The 27,555-nt window shown below is 37.3% G+C and overlaps 1 protein-coding gene and 1 non-coding gene across 9 annotated transcripts in view; both read left to right on the top strand.

Moving 5' to 3' along the window:
- Positions 1-22,070, top strand: part of NF1 (neurofibromin 1) — a 209,570-nt gene extending 187,500 nt beyond the window's left edge. Inside the window, exons 51-59 of one of the 8 annotated variants that reach the window (XM_039886049.1) lie at positions 632-789; positions 3,045-3,167; positions 3,521-3,651; positions 3,836-3,936; positions 4,817-4,959; positions 5,325-5,371; positions 6,620-6,836; positions 18,357-18,473; positions 20,717-22,070. In XM_039886049.1, coding sequence (XP_039741983.1) covers positions 632-789; positions 3,045-3,167; positions 3,521-3,651; positions 3,836-3,936; positions 4,817-4,959; positions 5,325-5,371; positions 6,620-6,836; positions 18,357-18,473; positions 20,717-20,721 — 1,042 coding nt within the window. In that variant the 3' untranslated portion in view covers positions 20,722-22,070. Of the gene's footprint in view, positions 1-631; positions 790-1,083; positions 1,095-3,044; positions 3,168-3,520; positions 3,652-3,835; positions 3,937-4,816; positions 4,960-5,324; positions 5,372-6,619; positions 6,837-18,356 lie in introns of those variants that run through there. The other 7 variants (XM_039886052.1, XM_039886047.1, XM_039886048.1 and 4 more) reach the window with 7 other exon arrangements.
- Positions 15,807-15,925, top strand: LOC120621334 (5S ribosomal RNA). Its single transcript, XR_005658111.1, has one exon. It is a non-coding gene; the product is annotated as a 5S ribosomal RNA (ribosomal RNA).
- Positions 22,071-27,555: the final 5,485 nt, after the last annotated feature.

Raw genomic sequence — 27,555 nt, 5'->3', positions numbered from 1 at the left:
TTTATCAACATCCCACTTTTTTACTGAAAGCCCTCAATAATTTCTCACTGAAATTTTAACAATGTATGCAAAAGCTTTCCAGGCATAATTGTTTTTGAGTCTTATTCTTTAGTCATTTCTATGATTGTATTTCTTTAAGATAGGCCCTTTTTATTTTTGAAAAGAGAAGGTGAGTTTGCCTGTGTTCCCCTGTCAAAGTATAAATTAAGGTTGATTTTCTTGTATTTTGAACTATAACAGTACAATTGTCCATTTAGACTTGATTTGTCCTGATTTAAAAATCAATGTATCTGATCTCAGAAGCTAAGCAGGGTTGGGCCTGGTTAATATTCGGATGGGAGACCACGTAGGAATACCAGGTGCTGTAGGCTTAAAAAAAAAAAAAAAAAATCAATGTAGTACAATTTTGTCGAGCACTCGGTGAGTACCTACTATGTATAAGATGCCACAATGGGAAAGTGGATACTTCCTGGAGATACATTAAGAGTTTGTACACTAAAGCCATTTATTGCAGTTTTAAAATTAATCGATTGCTGTCATTGAGAAATAGGACAGCCAACTGGAAGGGACAAACAATGGTTGTATTTGTCACCATGTTAATTATTTCTTCTCAATTGTTTAAATCTCTCAGGACGCTGAAGGAGAATCAGCCATGGTCCTCTCCTAAAGGTTCTGAAGGGTACCTTGCAGCCACCTATCCATCTGTGGGCCAAACCAGTCCCCGAGCCAGGAAATCCATGAGCTTGGACATGGGGCAGCCCTCTCAGGCCAACACAAAGAAATTGCTTGGTTAGTGTCTCTAAATTAAGTAGAATTTTTTAGAATTATTTTCTTTAATGGTCAGATACTTTCACTTTTAGAAAATCGTTTGAAGCTATTCAGTTACCAAAATTTATCAAAAACGAAATTATCAAATTGATGCCAATTATGAGAGAGATCGATATAGCTAAGAGGGGAATGAGAATGAGCTCTTAAAAGTTTTTTTTCTGATTCTTAGGCTAAACACTGTGGCTGTCCTTGTTCTGTTCTGTGTTAGCCAGGCAGTAGGAGAGTGAGAGTAGGGGAGACATTGGCTACTCACAGGACCGGAAGAGTCGTGCTGCACTCAGAAGCAGCAGGGCCTTTAATAGTACATTTCCTAAAATTGTCATCTGACGGCAGAGTACATTAATGTGGCATGAAGCTGCAATAATACTGTCTGCTATATTTTCTATAAAAAAGACAAAAAGATAAGATTTTTGATTACTATAAGAAGATAAGATTCTTGAAAGTTAAGATTGCTCATGTCAATGAGAAGTACCCCTAACATGCTGTGAGACCTTTCCCTCTTCAACAGCTGAAAGTAAATAAAGATAGAGCCCATAGATCCTACCTCACCACAGAGGAAATGCAAACGGGCTCTTACACAACTCTGGATAAGTTTTCATTGTTACTGAAGTACATTGGGATCCATATTTCAGCCACCAGCACTAAAAATGGCTTAGTGGGTTTCAGTTATCCATGCAAGTATATTTTTAAGTATCTTTAAGTGTTGGGAAAATGGCTTGTGTTTATAAGGGAATCAGCGAACAATGAGGTGTGAATTAAATTAACTTGCCAGTAAACCATAAAAGAAATTGAAACTGCGAATGTTAATCACTGTTACTAGTCACGTAGTTACCTTTTTTTTGAGTTCCTTTCTGTTCGTACTTCGCCATAATCTTCTAGGAGTTTCCTGGTTACTTTGTGTTTTGTAAGTCTGGATTTTCATGCCAAGGAGGTCGTAAATGAAAAATGGATTTTAGAGAAAATGCAATATTGATTTTATTCAACCCCTGTGCTGAATGAAAAAGTTATGGTCCCTGCTCTGAAGAGCTCATAGTTTGGTGGCTAAGACTTATATTCAGCCAATAATAACAACATCCCCAGGTACCATTAAAGTAATAGGTCTTGATGAAGGGAACCTGAGGATCTGGGGAAATTAGGAAAAGCTTCAGAGAGGAGGTAACATTTGAACTGGGTCTTAAAGATTTAATGCATGCTTGCCAGGTAGACAGGATAAGGGAGGCATGCATTCAAGAGAAGGAGAATAACATAAAATCAAAAAACAAGAAAAGCAACTAGGTAGCAAATGAAGCTAGAGAAGGATTGGAACAGAAGTGTGGGAGACCGTGTGCTGTGTTAAGAGATACAGCCTTATCATGTATCCAGCAAGGATCTTTAAGTAGGGAAGAACATTACCAAATTTTATTTTTAGGAAAGTTTTTCTGGCTACATGTGAAGAAATTGGAAGAAATTTTTGGCAAGAGGATTATTTAAGAGATTGATACAACAGTCCAAACAAAAAACGGTGTATACAGGCCTGCACTAAAGCAGAAGGTTTGGGAGAATGGAGGAGAGGAATCAGGTTTAGGATAGCTTTCCAAAGTAGAACAGACAAGACTTAGTGCAAGTTCCACATAATCCAATTTCAGTACTTTTACTTTAACATTAATGTAACACATGAGAAACTCAAAGACAAGTAGTAGATGGTACTTTCTGCTATTTTTGAAGCATCTCCCAGTGTATCTATTATTTGGTACTTTAAGGCATGCAAATCTTTTTCAGAGCTTGAAGAATTAAACTTTAAACTTGCCTACTTTGGGAAATTCTTCATATGTTAATAACTAATTCTTGGTACCAGCAGAATTTCTTAAATTGAAAAAAAGTTGTTCAGACTTAGTTGATCTTTGCTACCAAACAGTGCATATACCCCTGTATTTATTATCAAATATTGTACTTGTTGGCAGCTTTTGGTTTACCTCCAGTGTAGTGAATGTAATCTCACTTTAATTTGGACCAATAAGGTACATCCTGTCCTGAAACAGAGAGCTATGGGGCCAAAATTCCTTCAAAAGATGAAGAATAAAGGAGAGAAACTGTGCCCCATGAATATGTCTGAGCTTTCTTCGGGTCCTTAAGTGAAAACTTAAATACTTTGTGGCCAGACATTTTCTATTTAGTATATTCCTAAGCACAGACTCTGTGGTTAATGAATTTTCCTATTCTGTAACTTTTGTTTATAGGAACAAGGAAAAGTTTTGATCACTTGATATCAGATACAAAGGCTCCTAAAAGGCAAGAAATGGAATCAGGAATCACAACACCCCCGAAAATGAGGAGAGTAGCAGAAACTGATTATGAAATGGGTGAGAAACAAAGCTAATAATTGATCTAGATCATTGAAAATCAGATGGGAGAGTACATTAAAGCTATATTTGCTTTCCAACCATTTCTAAGAATCTTTAGAATGAAATATTGAAACATTTACTTTTTCAAAAGATATGCAGTCCTTAAAATGACAATTGTGTAAAAAATGATCATATATATGATATACAGCCTTGTAAACTTTTGTATAGGTGAATGATAATTCTGTAATGATGTTTGTTAAGTTAAAGAGCTATTGAATTTTAGAAGTAACATTAAAATGTTAGGTGAAGTGGTATCTAGTGTGTATATTTGATTAGTACAGTTGATTATATTAATCTGTATCTTTCTGCAGAAACTCAAAGGATTTCCTCATCACAACAGCACCCACATTTACGTAAAGTTTCAGTGTCAGAATCGAATGTTCTCTTAGATGAAGAAGTACTTACTGATCCAAAGATCCAAGCGCTTCTTCTTACTGTTCTGGTAAGATTTTCACTTTTTGAGGGGGCTTTCCACCCCCCCCCTCAAGTTTTTGTTCCAGTCTACTCTAGGAAGTACTTCCATATTAAAAACATGAAAGGAAGGCCATCTTCTATTAATCATCAAAACAGATAACAATTCAGCCACAAAATAAAATGTTTTCTGTTACTTCTTTCCGTCTTGGCAGGCTACACTGGTAAAATACACCACGGATGAGTTTGATCAACGAATTCTTTATGAATACTTAGCAGAAGCCAGTGTTGTTTTCCCCAAAGTTTTTCCTGTTGTGTAAGTATCTCCTTTTGTGTTTTACTTTTGTGTCTGTCTTCAAGTCAAATGTTTTATAAAAGCTTAAAGTATTGCCCAGTAATGTTCAATGCTTGTGGAGCGAGAAACACTAGATGATGGGGTAGTGACTCTAGCTTAGAGACAGTGGATTTAATGGGGGATAAGACTAGTTTTGGCACAACAGACATTCGGAAAAGCACTTTTTTATCTTGCTGATTTTCTTAAATGGTTCATAGTGATGAACATTGTTCATTTTCTCTCTCAGGAGCAAACCATTAGACTGCTATTTTTAAATCAGCATACCTGTTTTGATTTCTTTTTCATTAGAGCTTTTGATTTATCCACAGCTAAGTTAAAACAAAATTGACCTCCTCTTTGAGAGATGAATTTTATTCTCTCTTAAGGGCTAAAATCATATTAGCTTCAAAGTGTTCTGAAAGAAACTTAGGAAATTCTCTTCCTGATCTAGGCTTCTATATAGTATCATTATTTCCTTCTTTTTGTTTAATCTCATTTAAAAATTTTAGAATTTAGTGAGGGGGAATAAAACTTTTTTTAAATAAAAATTTTAGAATTTTATAGTTAGTTGACTCTTGGTTATTTTTATTAATGAATGGTAGCCTGGTTAGAAATAGTTACTTACTTCTTAAGTTTGAATTGGATCATCTATTCCAGCCACTCCTGATGACTAAAACCAACAACAAAAGAAACAAAGAAGCAGACACATACATTCATTACAGAAAATTTGGAAAAGCACCAGAAAGTAAAAAGCAGTCATCTCCCTTCATTTTTATCGCATGGTTCTGGAGAATGTATTTCCAGTGTATATTTTCATTTAATTTTTCTTTAAAATGTTCCTCTGTTGACTTTTATTTTTTAGGCACAATTTGTTGGACTCTAAGATCAACACCCTGTTATCCTTGTGCCAAGATCCAAATTTGTTAAATCCGATTCATGGAATTGTACAGAGTGTGGTGTACCATGAAGAATCCCCACCCCAATACCAAACATCTTACCTGCAAAGTAAATAAATATATCGGGAGGGGGATGGTTGATGAACTTAGTAACATGTGCGCTGTCATAGAATGCACTGACTAAAGAATTCTTTAAGGGGTAGTCTTGTTCATACGTCTCTCTCCATGTGCCGTTTTCTGACTCTTTTAATTATATGTTCAATAAGTAACTGGTTGACAACTTTTTAAAATTAAAATACAGTTTTATACTGATTTTATTTTAAGTGATTTTTAGTCTACTTTGACACTTTCTAAAAAAATGTTTTTGATGTACATGTTGGTTTTATATATCATCAACTATGTAACTTATTTAATTTTTATTAAAATTAAAAGAGTCTCATGCTTGTTATAAGAATAACATTTGATTTGTTGCAGGTTTTGGTTTTAATGGCTTGTGGCGGTTTGCAGGACCCTTTTCAAAGGTAAGAAAATGTATTTTTCTCTGTTGACAAAATGAAAGTTTTTATTTATATTAGTGTGCTTGCTTTAAGAACGCACAATATGTGGAAAACTTGAATGATTTTTCATAATAGACACGTTATTTTTATAAAAAGCTTCCCCCACGGATCCTTTCTAAGAGGCAGCACCTTTAACATGTTTCTATATTAGTTTTTCTAAAACACAACTCAATTTATGCTTGACTTTTCAGAAGGGTACGATAAGCCTCCGTAAACTTTCCTGCCCTCAGTCCCTTGTGTATTTGATGATCCTAATGCACACACTTAAGTATCTTATAATTAGGAAGAAACATTACCTATAGTTAAAATCTACCTCATGACCTGAAACCAATGTTCTGTCATTTAAATCTCAATTTTTAAAAAATTACATAATGACAAAAAAATCTACCTCATGTAAACGATTTTCTTTCTAACCTGTTAGATTAGATTTATTCTTCTCTGAATATATTCTCATTTATTCCTATTGTTTGTTTTTTGATTGGCATTAGTTGATACAGTGCTACATAAATGTGTATTTTATTATTCTCTCTAAACATGGTCTCTCTCCAAATTGATTGAAGTTCCTTGAAGGCAGGACTTCTGTTTCTTTCTCCCACAGTTCTTAGTGTAGTGTTGTCGATACAGGGGTGCTAAATCAACATGAATTATCTAAACCTTGTTCTGATTTTAAGAATTGGGAATTTATTTTGTTTAGTTATTACTGAATATCTCTTTATATACAAAGGCTGTCATTTTAAAAATGTGCCTGAAGTCACAGAAATAAGTATATTATGCAGGAATTTTTGTACTTTGATTGCCAATAACCCTCTGAGCCCTTCATGGTGTTAGTCGAATCTCTAACTGGCGGATGGAATGATGATACTCTCCACATTTTTTCTGTTTTGGAAACTTGACTAGACATCATTCCTCATAATCGTATTGTCTCAAGATTAATTTAGTCTTTGTGCATGGCTTTTAATAATTACAGGTTCATCTGGAATCTGTAAGTGTAAGCCAAATATAATTTCCAGTTATAAGTCCCATGGTAGTCTATAAATATTACTCCACCTCTTTTTTTTAATGATCTATAATACAAAGGAAGAAAAATAGTAAATTAAGCCCAAAACAAACATTGAATTAACCATTTTTGGCTTCAAAGAGGATTTACAAAATAATAATAATAATAATAATAAAAAGAATGGAGCTAAAATAATTTCCTATTTTCCATTACAGCAAACACAAATCCCAGACTATGCTGAGCTTATTGTTAAGTTTCTTGATGCCTTGATTGACACGTATTTGCCTGGAATTGATGAAGAAACCAGTGAGGAGTCCCTCCTGACACCCACATCTCCTTATCCTCCTGCAGTGCAGAGCCAGCTTAGTATTACTGCTAACCTTAACCTTTCTAATTCCATGACCTCACTTGCAACTTCCCAGCATTCCCCAGGTCAGTAAATGTAATCTTTATATAAATCTGAGCAATAATATTAATATACCAACATTAGGAATTCCCTTGTTACCAGTTTATAGCAGATTTTGCTCTTTTTATTATGAGGTTCATTTTACATTTCTTCTTTACCTTGTAGCTGACTTGAATTTTGTTATTCTATAAAGCCTTCTACTTTTAAACAGTTACGTATAAGATAGTAAAATATTTAGAATGTTCACGTAATATTCCAAGGTTGATAAGTTAAGAGTTTGGGCAGAAACAGCAACCTAAGGTACATTACCCTTGTAAGTGAACAGAATTTCCTTACTAGATATAGTAACCTTGTCCCCTAAGGGCTTCTGTGTCTCTGATACAGCCTACTGTATCCAAGAAATATACAAAATATAGTAGTACCCCACTTCCCTGCTGCCAGCAACAACTCAACCATCCAGAGACCAACCTGAAAATCTAAGAGTAAATAAACAACTAGACAAAAAAAACCATCTCAAGGAAATAGCATCTTAAAGCCCAAAGCAGATTCCTTACAGTGGAGTTACTCTTAGGTCCAAGTGGAAAAAGTTATCAATTCAACATGCAACTAAGAGGTGGATACACTGAGAAATAATAGCTAATAGCTTGGGTGGGGCTGAGAAACACAAGATGGCAGAAATGGCAAACCTACAGAATTCTGGGCTCATTCGTGTCAGAGGAATGATTTCATAAAACTCTGGTTGACCCTGGAGATGTTATTGATTATAGAACTAATGTCATTATTTGTTTTGATGACAGTGGGTAATGAAGGAAAGCTTCCACTATGGTCATGTTTTCTATTCAGAAAGATACCCTTCTAAAATTTTTTTTTTTAAGGTTTTGTGTTTTAAGTTTCATTATTTGAAAAGTTTACTTGTGAAACACCTCATTCTGTAAGGAAAGTTACTGTATATAGTTCTTTTAAGTGTTAGTATGGATTTTCTTTTAAAAGCCAAATAACATATTATAACTATTTTGTGATGTTCAAGATCCATAAATAGATGGAATCCCTGAGTTATAATCTCAGTTTTACATGAACATTTAAACATATAAAGCTTTTAAGGTTCTGAAGAACTTGGCAATATAATATCCAATTCATAATATAAACCATTATATTAAGTAACTGTATTTATCTTTAAGTGTTGGTCAGCAGAGGAAACAGATTATTTGCTCCAGCATTTATTTATCAATCACCTTACTGCATCTAGTCAGGTTCTTTTTCTCTCCCTGCAAGAAATAACAGAAACCTGGTCACCCTTTTCTTGCCCATATAACCATGTTCCTTTGCCCTCTGTCACTTATTTCCTAGGACAGTGTTTCTCCAAATGTGATCCCAGACCAGTAAGTAGTAGCATCAGCATCATTTGTGAGCTTGTTAGAAATGCAAATGCTGGACAGGGCCCCACCCCAGACCTCCTATACAAGAAATTTCAAGAGTGGGCTCAACCAGCAATCTGTAATTTAAAAAACACCCCAGGTGATTTTTATGCATACTAGAGTTTAAGAAGCACTGTCCTAGGGTATGCCAGTGGTCTTACCTTATAATCAGCATTTCAACTATTAAAGCAAAGGCAAAACTTAATTTTTCTTTCTTCTAGATATTGCAGCCACTGGATCCTTTCCCTCACCACCACTCCCACCCCTTAAAACCTTAGCATTTGGGAGCTGGAAGTACTATAGAAGTTATTTAGTTCTAGGCTCACACTGTTGTGTGCAGTGGGGAGACTGAGGCTTAGAAGAGCTAAGTTAATTGCTTTATCACACAGTTCTTATCTAGAACCAAGGCCACATTCATTGCTTTCTGTAGCTGTGATGTACCTATCTTCCTGCCTTCCCTTTCCCTGTTTCTTTCATTTATTTGTTTGTTTATTGCTGTCTCATTACTTCCATCTGCCTTACCTTCAGTCCACCACTCCTTTTCTTCTGTTGAGCTCTCTGTTTTCTGGGCTATTTGTTGTTTATAACGTTGATCACAATGAGAAAATTCATAGACTCTGTCTATGTTAGTCGTCTTGTTTTTAAAGTTGAGTTCATTTCGGTCAAACTTTTGCCTCTTGGACTGCTGAAGTGGTGTTAAAGCTGTCAAAATGATTAGTTGGTTTTTTTAACGTTTTTTTTTGTTTTGTTTTGTTTTGTTTTACCCAGACTGATTGCTTGTGGAGTTTCTGCCTATCTTTGCCCATTAATTGAGACAATAAAATGATCAGGCGGAGAATAAAGGCACCAGAACAGATTCCCCTGCTAGTTGATTGTTTATATCCTGTATTGTTAGATTCCAGTTGGCCATATCATTTGCTTAAAAAAAAAAGTCCTTCTCTGCAACCTCGTATTTAGAATTGTTTATAAAACTTGGAGAATAGCGTGTGTGGTTTGGGTTACAGTTTTATATCAGTGGTATCACCTCCAGTAGTTCTCCAAAGATGGCTGCTTGAATAGACTACTATACCCTGGAAGTCTCTGACTATATTCAAAAGAAACTGAAGCTTTCAAAGTAATGGAATTAACTAAGTAGAATCACGGTATTCAGCATTTCCAGTCTGTAAAAAAAAAATTGTAAATTGTGTGTCCTTTGGTTTGCCAGATTATTTTACTACATGTTTTTGGAGAAAAGGTTTATGTTTATAATAGTGACTTTACTCTCTCACAAAACCCAGTTTTATCTCTAAATTGTAGTCTCATCTCCATGAAAGGATCCTGATTTATCTCTGTAACTAATTTTTGTGTTTCTGTTATTTGTTCTTATGGAATACTTTTCTCATAAGAGTTAATATTTTGTTTGTAATTAGGTATACTGCTTTATATCTTTAGCTCCATGTAATCTTTCGTCCTTATCGCCTCAATTTATGAAGCTGAGTTTGCTAATATCAGTGAGCTAAAATAAGTGATGAGTCTTATCCAGATTCCTAACTCAGTCCAGCATTTCAGCTTTGCTATTTAGCTGTATAGAAACCAGAATATTTCCCTGTCTCCACTCCCATCAGCCAGATCCCTGCAGAAATATTTAAAGAAGCTCTGTGTCACTCCCTGAAATGGATTTAAGTGTGGTTTGCCATCAGATTACTTAACATCCGTCTGCGCCCAGTCTACTGAGCTTTAAACAGGTGAAAGCTGCATTGCCCTGTGTCAGAAAGCAGAAGTTGCTGATCTGCACACAGCTCGACCCTTTGCTGCAACTTTCCATGTCAGTACTAGACTCTGCTTTCCAAATCTGTGACGCTTAGCAGGATCAGCTGCTAAGCTGTATTTGCTATTGGATTCCAGCATTCTCTGCTGTCAAATCATCTAGATAAGAGATTCATGATCTCCCTCGCCTCAGGAATTAAACCCTACTTAAATAAAAAATCGGGGTAGTAATTTGTCAGTCACCAGCTTTTGAGGAAGTGGTGGTCACTTCCATAAAGCGATTGTCTCTGAAAATGCATTCTTCTTGACAGATTATCATAGCCCACTTGGCTGTCCCCTTTGCACAAGGAGGACTGTTTTCTAAATCCATATTTAAAAATGCATAAAGGACTGTCTTCTGACTCCCTCTCTAGTACAAATGGAACCTGGCATCAGTGGAGCCAGTGGACTTTATTCAGAGTTCAGCGTATGTAAATTTATGTTAGATGTGGCCCTTTTAGCCAAATGGTCATAAAATTTTGCTGCTTCGTATTTTCTCAAATGCCTCTAAGAGAATCCTGAAGAGAGTCCATAACATTTATCCTATGATATATAAGAATATTTCAAATTTAATATTGCAGTCCATTATTAGGCCCACAGTAGCTGACTGAGCTAGACATGAATTGAAGAACCAGCATTAGAACCAGAAAATAAAACCTATCTACCTAAAAATGCTATAGATGGGACTTTTTTTTTGCTTAAGGCCAACCCTTGAGTGGTTCTCTTAGATGATGAGCAAAGAAGCCTTTTTTAAAAGCCATATTTTGATTGCTTTATACTCATTTCCTTTCAAGTATACATTTCAAATGCATTTTCCCTGCATCCTCTTAAATATTAAAGGGCAAGTATACTGGAAATAAAAATCTCAATGAAATTATATGGACTTAGCACTCATTAAAAAGAAATTTAAAGATCCATTTTCAGGTATTAAAATTTAATTTACACTCCGCCAAGGTCACAATATTTTTCACACTGTAATTTGATTCAGTAAACATTTGAACACATATTTTGTAGGTGTACATTAGGCCTTGCATCTAAAGATGAGAGAGACTCTGGTCATCAGAGACTTGACAGGTTTTGCCTATGGACCTCATTGTTGGGTTTGTAGCTAAAGTTATTTCCTTCTGATCCATGTTGCTTAACAAATTCTATGTGTACACAAGTTCTTTGATTTTTAAGGACAAGATTTATACTATAGTGCTCTATAGAAGATAAGCAAAATTCCAGATATTTATCTTACAGATATTCATTGTTTACTACATACAAGGGACTCTATCAGACCCACGGGAGTGGGGGAGTTAGTAGGACATGATACCTGCCCTCAGATAGATTACAGAGCAGTGAGAGTGGTAAAATGTACACAGATAACTGTTTTGACATCTTTTATGGTACTCGTCATGTTGTACCTTGTACTATAACGTATTCTGATAGTTCAAAGGGATACTTGTTTGCAAGAATTGGGTAATAATTATCGTAGAAGTTTTATATTTTTTAACTCAAAAAATGTGAGATATGTTTTATAATTTTTTAACAAAACCAAGCCTGTAGTCTATTTTAAATGTTTATTATTAGAAATCTGTAATTTTTTTTTCTTTGATCAGCTTATTTTACTGCTGGTATTGGAGCATGCATTTTTAGAGCAAAAATATATTTAGTTGGGCTTTATTTTAAATTCACTCGTTTCAGTTTGTTTTGGGGCTGTGTCCTGGCCTGACAGTTATCCGATACTCACTTTGCTTCTGCAATGCACACCTCTCTCCTGGAAGCTGAGAGTCTCAACTAGGAATTATAAACATTCGTAAACCAGTAGTGCTGACATCTATGTGCACAGTGATGGTTCATCAAAACCATTTCTCTAAATGTGTAGGCATGCCTCATTTATTGTGCTGCACTTTATCGTACTTCACAGATGTTGCATTTTTTACAAATTGAAGGCAAGACCCTCCACCAGCAAAAAGATGAAAACTTGCTTTATTGCAGTGGTCTGGAACTGAACCTGAAATTTCTCTGAAGTATGCCTATAGACTTAGCTCTACGTCAGTAGCACTCGTAATATGTTTACCAGATTTAAAATATCTCCTTCTTAGAAGCCTATTTTGAGACTACTTAAAATTTCTGAAATGACTTGTTTTTCTTCTTTTTTTTTTTGTTATTGCCCTGTATTTAAGGCAGAAAAATGATTTTAAACTAAGCAATTGCTTGTAATTTCTGCTAATTTTTTAGCTCATTTTTAAGTTTAATTCTTGATTTAAACTAAAATTCTTAATTGTAATAAAGGTGCTAAAAACACATCTATCTGTAAATTTGTAAGTTCTACCATTTATTTACAGAGTGTAATATTCAAGAAATTAATGATCAGAGGTCAAGAATTAAAACCAGATTCCTTCCAAAAACCAGGGAATATAATAATTATCCAGAATCAAATCGTATTTCACTCTTTTAAAAAAAATCTTATGGACATCACTTTCTTTTGTTTTTTCTTCCATTCTGTATCTGTGAAGCTTCTCTGCCTTGCTCTAAATCAGCAGTTTTCATGCAGCTGTTCCCTCATCAAGGTACTCTTTACTTTCGTCATCTTTGCACGAAGCACTGCTTACCCTGCACTCGTTCTGGGCACATGGCATGAGACTTCATTTACCAGCCCCTGTAAGCACAGTCTGGCTTAGCACCTGAGGGACTCGTAAAGCCACTGCTTTAAGTCTGGGTGCTTACTGGCACTGCAGGGCCATGTATCCTGTCTTGGTTAAGGAGACTGAGGATAAGGAGCTGCTTATACTCCCCCTGCACACTGAAGACACAGTCCCAGCCTTGGCCAACACAGGCAGATTAACAAGAAACTCCAGGGAGAGTTAATAATAGAGAAAGCAGGGTATGTGTTTCGAGGAAGAGTTTTTAGCTTAGAAATAATTTGTTTTTCCCAAATATAAAACCAACCCCAGTGTTTCCTTAGAAATTAAAGCTGGCCATCCACTCTGTCACCCATGTTTTTTAAAAAATAATATAGTCTTTAGTTAGCTCTAAGGACAGAGAAGAAGAAATTGTGAAACACTTGTGTGTAATTTATAAAAGATGCCTTTTCTTTCTTTTACTCTTCTATAATTATTATAGAGAAATATTAGACCTAATAGGAAAAGGAATATCAGCAGTTGATGAAAGTCCATTAAAAATTTTTTAATTCACATAGGTATTATTTTGTATATCTAGCTCAAAATACAGATACTTCTAAATATATATTTAACACATCTCCATGAATGTATTTACTATAGCATAAGAAGCTATAGTTTTTTTAAAAAGCTGTAGTTGCATTTTTGTCTAAGATTATTTTTTGTGCTTATTTACCTTAGCTTCAGTAATTTTACAAATTCCAGTATAAAATTCAAGGTCTAAGCATTTCTAAAACTTTTTCAGTGTATCACTTAGTTTATTTTCAGGTATTAGGAGCATCTTAATTCGTATAGTAATTTTATCTATGTGCAGAAAGTCTTCACATGGATTACCATATCTGATTCTTCTAACAACCCTTTGAAATAGGCACATCTACTGTATCTTTAATGGCCAGATTAAGAACTACAACCAAATAAGAGTACTGATCCAACCAAGACTCAAACCTGGGTCTTCTGACATGTTTGCCTCATTATATATATGTAACAAATGAGCCTTCTGACATGTTTGCCTTCTCATATATGTAGTAAGACTTTTCTGACAGGTTTGCCATATTAAATATGTAATAAACTAAGCAATGCTGAGTCATTACCTTTTAGCGCTGCTGTGCAGGTGGTGGGAGATTTGGGTTATTTTTAGTCTTTCGTTTGTGTTGTGTAACTTCTCACAAGTTACCTAACCCGTTTCTTCTAAGCTTCTCAAGAATTAAAAGGGATTTAATCCTTTTATTGTTTCATGAAAATATTAGGTTCCAGTTTGGTTGATTGTTTGGTGTTTAAAAAACAGGCGAATTTTTTTTAATTAAGTGTTTTAATATTTGTCAGGCTGGATGTATATCCCTAGTTGTCAAAAGAAACAAACCCCGACACCTGCCTTCAAGGAACTCATGTTCCAGCAGAGGAGATAGACATGTAACTTGAACAACTATAATGTAATATAATAATTTTTTTTTCATTTAATTGGCTCACTAAATTTTGGCCAAAAGCGCATTTTATTTAGGATTTTATCTTTATCTGGAACCACCACAATTCGTTAAAGCATAGTGCTTATTAATACACCGCTATAGAGAATTTCCAGCTTCTTCTGCCCTGCATGTTCGTAAGTGGCTGCATGTATGACCACAGCATATCTCTGGGGGAATTTAAACTAGCAAATTGGGAACATGGAAGTTTTTATCTGTTTCATTTGGGGGGTGGCCCCTGGGTGTCTGTCACCTCATGAATTTTTGCTTTTGTGCCCACTGAGGGTCAGAAGAGGAAGCCAGTGCTTGGGGGCATAAGAGAGACCAGAACACAAAGCCTTAGTGAGGCCTGGAGGAGAAGAAGTACGACGCCAAGGTCTGCTCACTAATCCCAAATATAGCATGTACCAGTGTAGGATGGAGTCTGTCTCCATTTGAGCAGTCTGGCTGATAATCTGAGAGTTTTTCCAATAGAATGTTGAGCCCAAATCCTTCACCAGCTTCTAGAGAGATTTCTAGATTTAATTTTAGAGGGTAAAAAGAAAGAATGCTGCCAAAATTCTCAAAAGTGAGAATGATGCTTAGAAACCTAAATGCCATAACCAGAAACTAAGGTCATTCTGTTTTATGCAACTTGGCTTTTTCAAGAAACTGTAATTTGGTATAAATATAATGCATTTAAAAAAAAAATTTTCTTTTTCCACTTTAAAAAAAGACCCTTCAAGATGTTTATGTCAGCTTGTCCTTTGATCTTTAAAGTAAAACATCTTTGCTGTGAGGTGGAACTTTGGAATCACAGTCACGCTACATTTACCTTGTATAACTTGTAGAGTTTAGTAACTAAGTAGGAAGAAAATGCACATACAAAAATAAGAACTGAATTGAGATTATAATTGAATTTGAGAGAAGTAGAACATCAACCTTTCACACAGCATTGAAGCTTTGGGTTATGAGTGACAGGACTAAGTGATACTTTAATATTTTTAATTAAAAGAAACACATGCTCATTAGAGGAAAAAAAAAAGAAAATTCAGCAAAATAGAAGAAAAAAATCACCCATAATCTCACCATTCTAAAATAATAACTGATTAGTAACATTTTGGTGCATCTCTTTTCAGTTTCTTGTCTTTACGTAGTAGCGGTCCTAGTATGTGTAAAATTCTATGGCTTGCTTTTTTTACCCTTAACATTTAACTGGAGATAAATAAGTATTTTAAATCTCTTTATTTAGAGGCCTGAAGGTTATTTTCTTAACAAAACAAAATGGAATATGCTTAACTTTCACCCTAGCGACTTAATCTTTGTGACTGCAATTTATATAATGTTAATTCTTTAAAATTTCACTGAGCAGGCCCTTTTCCTTAGATAGAATCATTGCCACCTTGCAGTGTAATGATTGCTTTTCCCCCAGAGTAAGCCACAGACTAGCAGTGGCAAGGCTGCCATGGTTACAGATTGCTGGCAGAAAGCCACAGGCCCTCCTTATGATTGCCCACGCTGTGCCCCTCCTGATGGTCATCTAAGTAGTTGGTCATCTCCTAAGTAGTTCAAACCCTTATCTTTTAAAAGTTTTACTTTTACCTGAATCTTATTTCCTGTTAAAGAAATAACCCCAGATAAGTAACTATTAGACTTGAACTTGTAGGTCGCACGCAAATAAGAAATGGAAGGTCGTCTACGGCCATGCCACCCTGAACCAGCCGGATCCCATCTGATCTCAGAAGCTAAGCAGGGTCAGGCCTGGTTAGTACTTGGATGGGAGACCACCTAGGAAGACCAGGTGCTGTAGGCATAAAAAATAAAAAATAAGAGATTGTAAGCTGACAAGGTCCTTAAAATCTCTGAGGTCAACCAAGGGTTGCCTCGCCTAAAAAAACATTTAAAAACAAAAACAAAAACGGAAGGTCAAAGACACTGATAAGTTTGTGATGGAGGAAATTCAGATGCAGGAAGCTAAAAAAAATTTTTTGTCTTTTTCACTATATGGTACCACTCCCAGGAGATCAGGGGTTACATGCTTTTTGGCTCTGAATTACAGGCATCACATTTAAAAATGAAGCGTTCAGTTCAACCAATATTATTGAACAAGATATCAATTATATCGTATAAGAAAACAAAAATGAATAATATATGATCTTTGCCCTTCTGAGTATTTGTACTCTAGTAGGGGAAATAAGATGTATACACAAGTCGTGATAGTATACAGGCAAAATATAATAAATATAAATGCCACATAAAAGCAGGGAGGAAGAAGGGGAGAAAGTAGTTCTGGCAGGAGACAGAAGAATGCATCATGAAGGAAACAGAGAAGGGAAATATGGGTTGGATTTTGTAGAGATAGACAAGGCAATTAAAATATCCTACACAAACAAGTTCAAAACATATTCAAGAGATGATGAGCAGTCTTCTTTCAATTTTATTATTTTTTTAAAATACCTCTGGAGAAGATGCAGATCAGTGTGCAGAAAGGAGTAAAAATCATCTAGAATTCTGTTACCTAGAGAAAAGTTCTGTGAACATTGTGATATGTTTTCTTCCATTCATCTTTCTGCATATATGGTTGGTTAGGTTAGAACAGAACAGATTCGAGATGCTGGTTCACGGTGCTTGGCTCCTGGAGAGGTGTTGCTGACATGTGTAATTCTACATTCACACTACCAGCCCAGTGCACTTTTTCATAAACAAACACTGACAAATGCCTATGTTCTTTGACAAGTTCAAGACAGCAAACCTCTACTGAGCCTATGTAAATTGTACCATGTGCCTGTAGATTCTTTATGCTCTGAACTGAATTCAGAGCTGAATCCAAATGAAAGATTTGTGGCTCCTAGTAGGAGGAAGTCATCACAAATATATTTTCTGCTCATGAATCAACCAATAGATGGGTGGATCTATGTATATTTTCTAGAACCTAAATAGTTTTTGACTTGAAATGCTACTTTTTGTCCATAAATGGAAATTTTTTCATTCTCAAATTTACTGTTCAGATGGTACAGATAAGAATAAATTTTAAAATTCAAATGGTACAGATAAGAATAAAGTAAAAATTACCTGAAATAATGCCACCAGAGAGAACTTATTTGGGCAAATGTTTTCCCAGCTCTTTTTTCCCCCCCTACTCCTAAGTTTTGGTCATCTTTCTGTATCAGTAAATATCAGTCTCAGTACTTTACATTTTTATACAAGTTGTTAAAATGCTCTCCAGCTATTTGCTTTCCCACCTGTAGTTATGCTAAAAGTGGGTATAATCAGTCTAATTATTTTTATTAATTTTATTGAAATGTAACAGACAGAAAAGTACACGATCATAAGTTTCAACCTAAAGAACTTTTAAGTAAACACGCTTAACAATCCAGCATTCAGATCAATAAACTGAACATTACCAGTCCCCAAGAAGCCACTCTCATTCTCTCTTTCTGTCACCACTTCCTCAGGGTAACCACTATTCTGTTACCTGTAATTTGTCATCTTTATTAATCTGAGAGGTAAACAGTATTTTGTTTTTGCTTCTGGTTGCTGTTATGAAGTCATTACTTAGATTATTTATAAAATACATTGTAAAGACCCAGTTTTGGGAGGTTTAATCTCCTCTATGAGAGAAATAAATGGCATCCGTCTAAGATGCAGAGCATGAAATGACTTGCCATAGTTGAAAAGGTCAAAGCAAAGAGTCTACAGTATGACCTCTGTGATGTGTTATTTTCTCAGTAAATATCTGAGTTCCTTTGAGACAGGCACTGTGATTTAAAAGAAAAAAAAAGTGTCTGCCTTTGATTGAAAAAGTAGAAAGGATCTGCCTTTCTTTGAAATAACAAATTTCAGTACCTTTTGCAACTGTATATATAGTATGTATGTATTCTGTATATAAACACCAGTAAGGATATGTGGCTAGAAGCTGACCTCTGCTGGAAGCTTCTGGTATGATTTGGAGGAAGGATTTCTTGTCTTCCCTGGTGGCTGCTAGCCTTTCGTTCAGCTCAAGCCTGCCTGCCTTGCAACTTCTTGGGTTTGTTTTTTTTTTTTCTTACGCTGTTTTTCTGCTGTGATAGCAAACTCTGCTTAACAAAATGTGAAGTTTTCTGTGTGACAGGATCTTCATAAACATTCTAGCAGTTGAGCATTAACAATTCTCCCGGTTGTATCTCGTACACAAATCATGAGATCCAACCCTGTAGCTTAACACCGGAGGAGAGAGAGTAACTGGCCGCTCTGTTTCTCTCCAGGAATTGACAAGGAGAACGTTGAACTCTCCCCAAGCGCTGGGCACTGTAATAGTGGACGAACTCGCCATGGATCCGCAAGCCAAGTACAGAAGCAAAGAAGCACTGGCAGTTTCAAACGTAATAGCATTAAGAAGATCATGTGAAGCTTTCTTTCTTTCCTTTTTCAAACAAACTTAACTTACACGGGCTCCTCACTAGTGCCCCCTTCACGACCGTGCTGTGATGCTGCACTTCATGTTTTTAAGAACCCATCCTGTCTGCCATGTTGCCAGATGATCAACTCTTGGAAGCATTGCCTAAATTTAATGCTGCTTTTTCTTTAACAGTTTTTTCCTTCTAATTTCGGTGTGTCCGATTTAAGCAAGTGTTCAGAACAACCGCAAAGAAAGTGGGAGGTCAGGACACTTGAACTGAGAACATCCCAATTGTGAGAGAGGATGGATTCTTGAATACTGCTGCTACTGGCCAGCTATGAAAGCCATTTGCACAGGGCTCTGCCTTCTATGTTTTCCCTTTCCTCATCATACAAAGTAAAGTGTCAGTCTTATTTACACACTTTTCAAGATACAAGTTTATGGGAGAAATAATACTATAACCCCAGTATATTTAATCTGACTTTTAGCTGTGGACTTTTTTTTACCTTACAAACTGAAGGAACCACAGAGTTCAAGCCTCAGAGACTCCACGCCATAAAGCCACAGGCGAGGTACTTTGGAGGGGCGGAGGGATTTAGTATTTTGTAGCGGGTTCTTAAGAAATACTAACATTTGAGTATTAGCAATAATTTCAGGAAAATAAGCATAACCACATATATCTTAACATCACCGAATTAAAGCGATAGGTTCTGAGGCCTTATCCAAACTCAGTCATCCAAACTAGTTTATTTTTTTCTCTAGCTGATTATCTTTTAATCTTTAAATATGCTATAAGTTGTTTTTTGTTTTTGTAAGCCAAAACTATACTAAGTATAGTAATTATACATTTTCCCCCACCTTTTCTTTCCTAAATAATGCTAAGCAGGGTAATCAGTGAACAAAGTGTTGAAAATTGTTCCTAGAAGGTAACTTTCATAGATGTTTGCATTAGCTCCATAGCAAAATGGAATGGTACGTGGCTTTGAGTAGCTGATGCTTTTATTTTGTTTCATAATTTTCCCAGAAACATGGAGTGTGGTGTATATTAACAAAAATGTATTTGATAAAATGTATTTTAAATGTCTTGTAACTTTACCCCTCCCCTCCAAAAAAACAAGTAATCTCTTTAGCAAAACATTTGGGTCGTATATGATAGAATTTCATTTAATCACTGTGAAAAGACTAGTCAGCCTGAATTAGTATGACAACAGGGGACCGGAAGAGGTGCTGCTATACTGAATGGTATGGGTTACAGTGGCACTGGAATTCCCATAGTAATGCAGATCAAGTTTCTTTGTGGTACCTGGATAGTGCAAAATAATTCAACTTCAGAGAGCGTATTAGTTTTCTGGATGTTCCAATTTAAGACTAACCGTATTTATTACAAAAAGATATTATTCCCTACTCCCAGGTTCCCTTTATATGTTCAAATGTAATCGCTTTGGGAGGAGAAGAGAAACCTGGGGGAGGGGAGAGTTTCCTGTAGTGCTACTTCATAAGTGGATTTCAGTAAATTAAATTCCACAGCTAAATCAATAAACAATGGTACATGTAAGTGTTCTGATTTTAATAATATAACACATTTCACATTTATCCACATAATAACAATGTAATATGTTAATGTAAATAAAATTGCTTTTGATATTCAGAAATATCAAGAATTTAATTTTTTTAATTTGTTTACAATCCTGGGAAAAGTAAGAACCATTTGCCAAAATAAAAGGAAAAAAACCCTTAGAATTAATAGGTATTTTGACATAGAATTGTTGGAAAATATTAAAGACGGGTGCAATTAACTAAACTTTTGTTTTTAACTATTGTAGAGGCTGCATTTAGAATAGAACGTTTATAATAACAGAACAACTAAGACTATAAAGAAGCTTAGACTAGAACTGAGTTTAGAAATAAGTCATTCACAACCCCGTGCCAAGGATGCCAAGCTGCCGTTAAGGTCCTCGCACAACCCAGTACTTCTGGAAATGGGATTCACAACTTCTTGGCTCCTGGACTAAAAGGCAGATGTGAGCCTTTAATTATTTTGGTTCCACGTTTTCCCTCCGTGTTGGTTGGTTTGGTGCATACGATAGTGGGTAGTGGTATGCTATTTTGCTTCTCCCATCAAAATAGACTAATTTCCAAAGGTTTGCTGTTAAAAATATTGATCTTTCCATAAACAAATTTTCCAAGGTATTATATTTCTTAAATTTATTCATTATTTTCCTCTAGTGTAATGAATGGAATGAATTCACTTGAAGTACCTCATGAAATGATCAGCGTTGCACAAATCAAAATTGAGCCTTCTTTGAACTGCAAAAATACTTTGACCAATATATCCTGGGAATTTGAAAACTTACCAAGATTTAAAATTTTTATTGTCTAAAGAACTTCCAACTTTTGAGGAAAATCTAGCTTTCCAAGTAACTAAAATGAACATGAGATAAATCTCTCACCAGTATGCATCCCCTGAGAAATGAATTACTTTTTTAGGCCTCTTATACCTGTAATCTGCAGAAGAAATTCTGAAGTTCAGAGCAGGTTTCCCATTTTGCATAATCCGGTGTAAATTCTATAAAGAACATTATAAGTAATTTATTTGGGGTTTGTGGGTGTTCCCCCTTTTTGAAAAGGAACAGTAACTCATCACGTTTTTATTGCGGATAATCTACGTGTTTTATCACTGCTCCAAGTCCCAGGGGTCTGGTCTTGTTTGCTGATGTGGAAACACGGTTCACCAGCTTTGTGGGGGGAACGTGACAAGTGCTCTGTCCTTCGTCCACTCAGCACCTGTTCATCACTAGATGCTGGCTCTGTGCAGGTCCTGAGCCTGGCACTGAAGACACCGCAGTGAATGGTCAGCTTCCACCCCCACAGAACGGATGTTCTAGGAGTAGACAGAACAGAAGCCGGCAACCCTCCTCGCTTAGTGGCTTTTAGGGTTTTTCAGTTTTGTTTTGGCTTTTTGTTTGTTTTTGGTTTTGTTTTTACGTTCCCCTCTCATCCCTCCCCAGCATAATAAGGCATGTCTTATTCAATGTTATGCAATGGACTTATACAAAAATTCACTTAGTGTCAGCCACATAATTTTTTTTAATGCAGTATACTCACCTGTAAATAGTTTGTGTAAAATTTGACAGAAAAGTATATTTACTACACTGTAAATACATGTGATGATATATTGTATTATTTTGCTTTTTTGTAAAGCAGTTGCTGTACATGGATAACAAACAAACATTTGAATATTCTCGTGTTAGTATTGTGAACTTCTTCCTGCGACTGCGTTACATCACTTAAAGAAAATGCCATGTATTGTAAACTTACACTGTATATGATAACTTCCTCTCCTTTCCATTCAGACCTAAACATTGGCAGTTCCCTTGTCTACAGCCTTGTTAATATTGTAAGCAGTTGTACGCCAGCAGGAGAAATACTGCCCAACAGGCAAAATTGATCATGATCATTGCAGGAGAAATTGTAGAAATCTACTTCAGATCATTGTTGTTCCTCACCCCATTTTCCTCTCTGTGTATGTACTCCTCCCCCCCCCTTTTTTTAAGTAAAATGTAAATTTAATCTGCTCTAAGATGTGGGGAGTTATTTAATTTCTTCACGTGCATCAGCTCTGTTTTCTCACTTCCCCTCACTGCTCACTGATCTTTTGAAACATCATGACCATTTCCTTTCTTTTATGGATGTCTTGGGTTCTCCACCCCACCCCACCCCCATGGATTTCTGTTTCCAGAACCAATCTCAACTAAAAGTAAAGTAAGTAATTTTAGTGAAATGTGTAAAGGAAGAAAAAAAAAGTTTTCCTCTAGTCTCTTAGGGTTCCTGGCTGAGTCTGAAAGTTAAACTGACCAAGGCGGATTAACAGGAGAAAATCATACAAATGTATTTAATGCAAGTTTTATGTGACACGGGAGCCTTCACAAGCAAACGAAGACCGAGGAAACAGTTAAACCTGAGTATTTCTATGCTAGATTTAATAAAGAGTGGGCAGTCGTATAGAAATATGACAGGTCAGAGTATGAGGTGAGTATAGTAAATGGAGAACTCGAGGCCTGTTTGTTCCTTTGTCTTTGGACATAAGGGTGTTTCTTTCCTCTGGGCCCTTTCACAGGAGAGTTTTATGTCCTGTTTCAGGTTAGAAGGGCAGGGGAAAAGTCAGAGTGACTCAGCATAAAATATTCAGAATGCTAAGGTGCCATATTTTGGAGTTGTGTGTCCTGGGCCCCATCAAATGCTTTTTTAGGGTCTGCCAAACTGAGGGGTGACTCTGTACTCTGGGGTAGGCTGAATCTGTTGCTTTTAAAATGAGCAACCAAAAAGGCCAGGACACCTGGAGGTGGAGCCTTCAGAGGACACGTGTTAGGACTCAGGGATCCTCCAGCTCTTCAGCTCCCCCTATGGAATCTTCTGTGACACTGCATGTGTAAACACTGTAAAACACTTTTCTGGAGCAGGTGCTGCGAGTTTTACTATCTTGTTTACCCCATTATTTGGGCTACCCCCAGATAGAGAATCAAGCCTAGATTCTGTGGGCAGGACAGAGCTGACTCTTGATTCTGTGGGCAGGACAGAGCTGACTCTTGGGAGGGTGACAGTGTCCGGCATTAAACAAAGGACTAAAAAAGACCATGAAACATAACCTGCAGGTCAGAGGCAAGTGCTGGTCTGTTTATAGGAAGGCTGAGAAAGCAGGGGTACCTCACCTGGAGGGCTGGCTAGTACTCGCTGGGCCCATCCCACACCTCCAACACAAAGGCAAACTCCCTAGGGTTGGAGTCCTGGGAATCGCAGCAGGGCCGGGGCAGGGGAGGGAGGCGCGGAAACTCAGGTGATTTCCCTGGCTTAAAGACCCCTGGAGCAGAGAACTGAAAATCCAAGTGCAGCAAATACCTCAAATAGCTGTCTTTTTCCTGTGGCCTGAAGTATCGTATTCAAAACTAGGGATACCTTTAGGGTATTGACCCCTCTGTCCCTAGGTAGTTAGCTCCTTGAGGTCATCTTTATGAGGTCATCTTTATGGGGTCCCTATACCCAGGGTTTGCCTGCACAGAGTTTTTGCTTTCTGGGACACTCTCAGGCTAGCCTGGCTAGAAAAGTTAGTTCCCATGGAGGATTGGGGAGGGGCATGAGATGCTGGAAGAATAATAAAAACCTTGTTCCTCAGTATTCACAGTGTTCCTCTTTTTCTAGAAAGTAGCCCAGCACCCCACCACCACCACCACCCAAGGGAAGCCCCTAATGGTGGCAGGCATCTTAAAGCATTTACCCTCACCCCTAATTCTCCCTGGGTCTCTATCAGTGAAACGTCTTAGCCTGCTTGCTGCAGGTCAGACAGAACAGCCTCAGGCATAGCAGCATTCAAATTCTCAAGGGCAATTAACAGCCCCAAGTGATCTGCCAGGCAGCCTCTCTAATAAAAACTCAGTCTTCACACTGAAGTCAGTTCCACTTAAAACCTTTTTAGCTGCCAATCAAATAAACCCTTTTGAATGTTGTTTCTGTAACTATGAGGCCATATTGTAGAAACATGGTCCCTGATTTGAAAATCTCCCATTTTGTTCTTTAAAAATACTGGCTAATCATAAGTGGAAATGTCATAAGATTAACCAATCAGTTTGGCTTTTTACAAAAGTGCCTTCTAAAAATCCATATATACTGTGTGTATTCATTTATACATGCATACAGGTATATATGCGTATTTAAAGTTCCCAAAGCAGCTTCATACGCTTTACCTAAATTGGGCTGAATTACCTTTATCCTTTTTGAATTACAGACATACCTCATTTTATTGTACTTTGCTTTACAAACTGAAGGCAAGACCCTCCACCAGCAAAAAGATTACAATTCGCTTTATTGCAATACTTGCTTTATGGTGGGCTGGAACCAAACCTGCAATATCTCCAAGGTATGCCTATATCCCCAAAAGGTCATACTGCAATATGTTTCTAGGTTCCTTACCATATGCTGAGAGTCAAGCTAGTTGTGATAAAGAATTAAGCATGTGGGGTTATAGGGTTCACAACTTACCCCCACAGGGGCCACTTCCTCAGTATAAAATAGGGAAGCCACACTGGAATCTTCATAGGACCCCTTCCTGGTCAGACGTTTAGAGAGCATTGCCCAACTCAAATACATTTAAGGGAAGAAAATGTCAACAGATTTTATCTCAGCTGACTTAATTCGTTTGTTCAAAGAAACATTTCCTGTTGGTTATAATTGTGCCAAGCCCCATGCCAGGCACTGCAGATGCAAAAAGAGGAAAAAGTTTGGCCTCTGTCCTCAATGAGTTCACAATTCAGTGAGAGAAAACAGCCATACAAGCAGTGACCACAGTGTCCCAAGGTGTGGACTGGGCTCTTGGATGGTTGCAGTGACTGGCAGGGTGGGTGAGTAAGGAGTTGGGTCTTGAAAACTGACCAAGAACTGTGTCCATCGAAAAGTTGAAATAAGGTTGTGAAGTCTTGAATGTAGAGGAGGTCACCGAGGCTGGGGACGACCTGGCCCAGAGGGCAACGGGTAGCAGAGACATGTCTGGGCAGAAAGCAGCACACCAGGAAGGAGACTGGCTCATTCTGTTCTAATTTTCCTCCATTGTTTTGTCACCTTTGGGGAATGCACCCTAATTTTCTTCATTTAAAAACTCCATAAAGACAGGCCTTTGTCCCAGACCAGCAAAAATAAGGGGACTCTTTGAATCTGGCCCAAAGTCAAAGCAGGATGAGAAACTGATGGCGAGGGATCCTCTCTTGCCGATTTGGTAATTCGTGGATGAAAGGCAGAAAGGAATTAGGTGATCTACACCTGAAGCAAAAATACCACCACTACCACCACCCATACTCATATCTAGGATTCTACAGGAGACCAAAGAAAATTTTTCTCATTGACAAAATACTGAGTCTTTTTGAGTTAGCAGCATTTAATCATTCATCCTGCAAACATTAATTAGGCCCGTTATTTTCACGAATAAACTCCAGCATCAGCACCTCTTAAGGAATGCTTTTTGATTTCCCATGGGCTATGTTGTGAGCCCTTCTCTTGGTCCTGTATCTTGGGCCTCCAGATACAGGGGCCACACCTCGTTCAAGGTGCTCAATACATGGTTATAGAATAACGCTTAAGACTCTATGTTACCAGGGAACTCGAAACATAGATTTAATAGAGGAAAGACCCCATTCACAACAGCAACTCCATGCAAAATCTCTACCAGACTGAAGATGACCTATGTAAAGACCTATTGAAAACTCTGATCAAGACTTTGAGATTTCACATATCAGTAAAATTTCCAAAATGGATTTTGTCAACATGTACGTTTAGAAAAAAAGCAAAAAGAATTCTAGTAACCGTCTTTTTATATTAAAAATGCCATTTCAACCCCATAAGAGCAGCGAGGGAAGGAATCTCACGATAAAGTACAGTTCTCTGAAGAGAATTCATTTTGCTTTATAAAACTCACTGTCATCTTTATTTTCCTCCTGCTGCTGCTAATGCAGTCCACACAGCGCTGCTTAGCAGACAGTCACGCGAGAGGGCCAGGCAGAAGGGAGCCAAGTACCTGGAGATAGACCACGGTCCTGGATGGGGAAACCAAATATTGTAGAGTTCCAGTCTTCCCCAAATGAATGTGCTGACTTAACACAATACCCAAGATCCATACTGGGAGAGAATGTGTCCCAAACAAAACGAACCAAAGGTTCACCTTGTAGGATAAACAAGAAAGTATGGCCAAGGGGAAAACAAAAAAAAGGTAGTTGGAAATTGTTCTTACTAGGTAAAAACTAGAAATTTTAAATATTCAAAACTGATCATGGTAATTATGGAACAGGCTAAAATGTGAATATTATGCTATGGTTTAAAAAAGCACAAGTTACCCCCCAAATTTCATTGGCTTAAAAGCCACAAAAGCTTTTCTCTCCGCTGCTACGTCCATCATTGGTCGGCAGGGGGCTCTGCTCACCCTGTTCTCAGGCGCCCAGAGAGACTGATCCAAAAGCAGGGAGATGAGGGAGCAGTGCCCGGCGCTGGGATGATGAGACTGTCCCACACCAGGAAGGAGTAGCGAGCATTGTTACAGAGGTCAGAGGAAGGGTCGCCCCTGAGAAAGGAGAAAGCGGAAGTGAACCTGCCAAGAGCTGAAAGGTCCTCCCTTCAGCTGGGTCACCACTGCCCAATCCAGTGGTGACAGCCACATGAGGCTGTTGAACCCTTGAAATGTGGCTACTGAGACCGAGGAGCTAACTTTTTAAATTTAATTTAAATTAAATGTGAATAGTTACACGTGGCTAGCAGCTACCAGATTGGAGCAGCCCAGCATCTGGGGGGCCTCGCATTAGCAATTAAAGGTCTGAGGCCAGATGTGGAGTCACTTCTGCTCACAGAAGTGACTGCCAGAACTTGTCACACAGCTTCACAAAATCACAAGAGTCAGAAAGAGCTATCTTTCTCTATCCAGAAGTGCAAATGTTGGCCAGGAACATGAATGACTCCCACAGTGGGGAAAGACTTGTAAGCCTAAAGCAGTGAAAGAAATCCTAAAGATTGCGTGTTGACTGCAGAAAAATCACACCTAAATTTTAAGGCTAATGAACAGGAAAATTGCTCTCTTTATTATAAAGAGTTCATAAAAATGAATTTTAAAAGACCCAAGTAAGGGGAAAAAATGGTCAAAATACATAAATGGCTAATTCACAGAAAGGAAATACTGTACCAATTGCTAATTACTATCTGATGGAAATTTCATCGCACTCATTAGTGAGAAAAAAAAGGAAGCCGAAACAGCGAAATACAATTTTTATCTGTCAAAGTAGCAAAGGGGGATGTATTTACCTAATACGTGGTGCTGGTTAAGAGTGTGGTACGATGAGCTCACGGGCGCACTGGGCCTCATCTTTCTTAGAAACATCCACACCATTTGCCCCAGTAATACTGTATCTAGGAATCTAGCCTAGAGAATAGTGATCAGAGAGGTAAGACTACCAGATGGTTTGTGTTTCTGCTCCTCACGACCCCAGCACTGTAGGGATTATCCCAAGACCAAGAAGGGAGAGTCGATATCAACGTCA

This window comes from Pteropus medius, unplaced genomic scaffold, assembly GCF_902729225.1.
Source record: "Pteropus medius unplaced genomic scaffold, Ma_sr-lr_union100, whole genome shotgun sequence".
Lineage (NCBI taxonomy): Eukaryota > Metazoa > Chordata > Mammalia > Chiroptera > Pteropodidae > Pteropus > Pteropus medius.
Note: the sequence above shows the minus strand (reverse complement) of the source record. Positions and strands in the feature narration are given on the sequence as shown.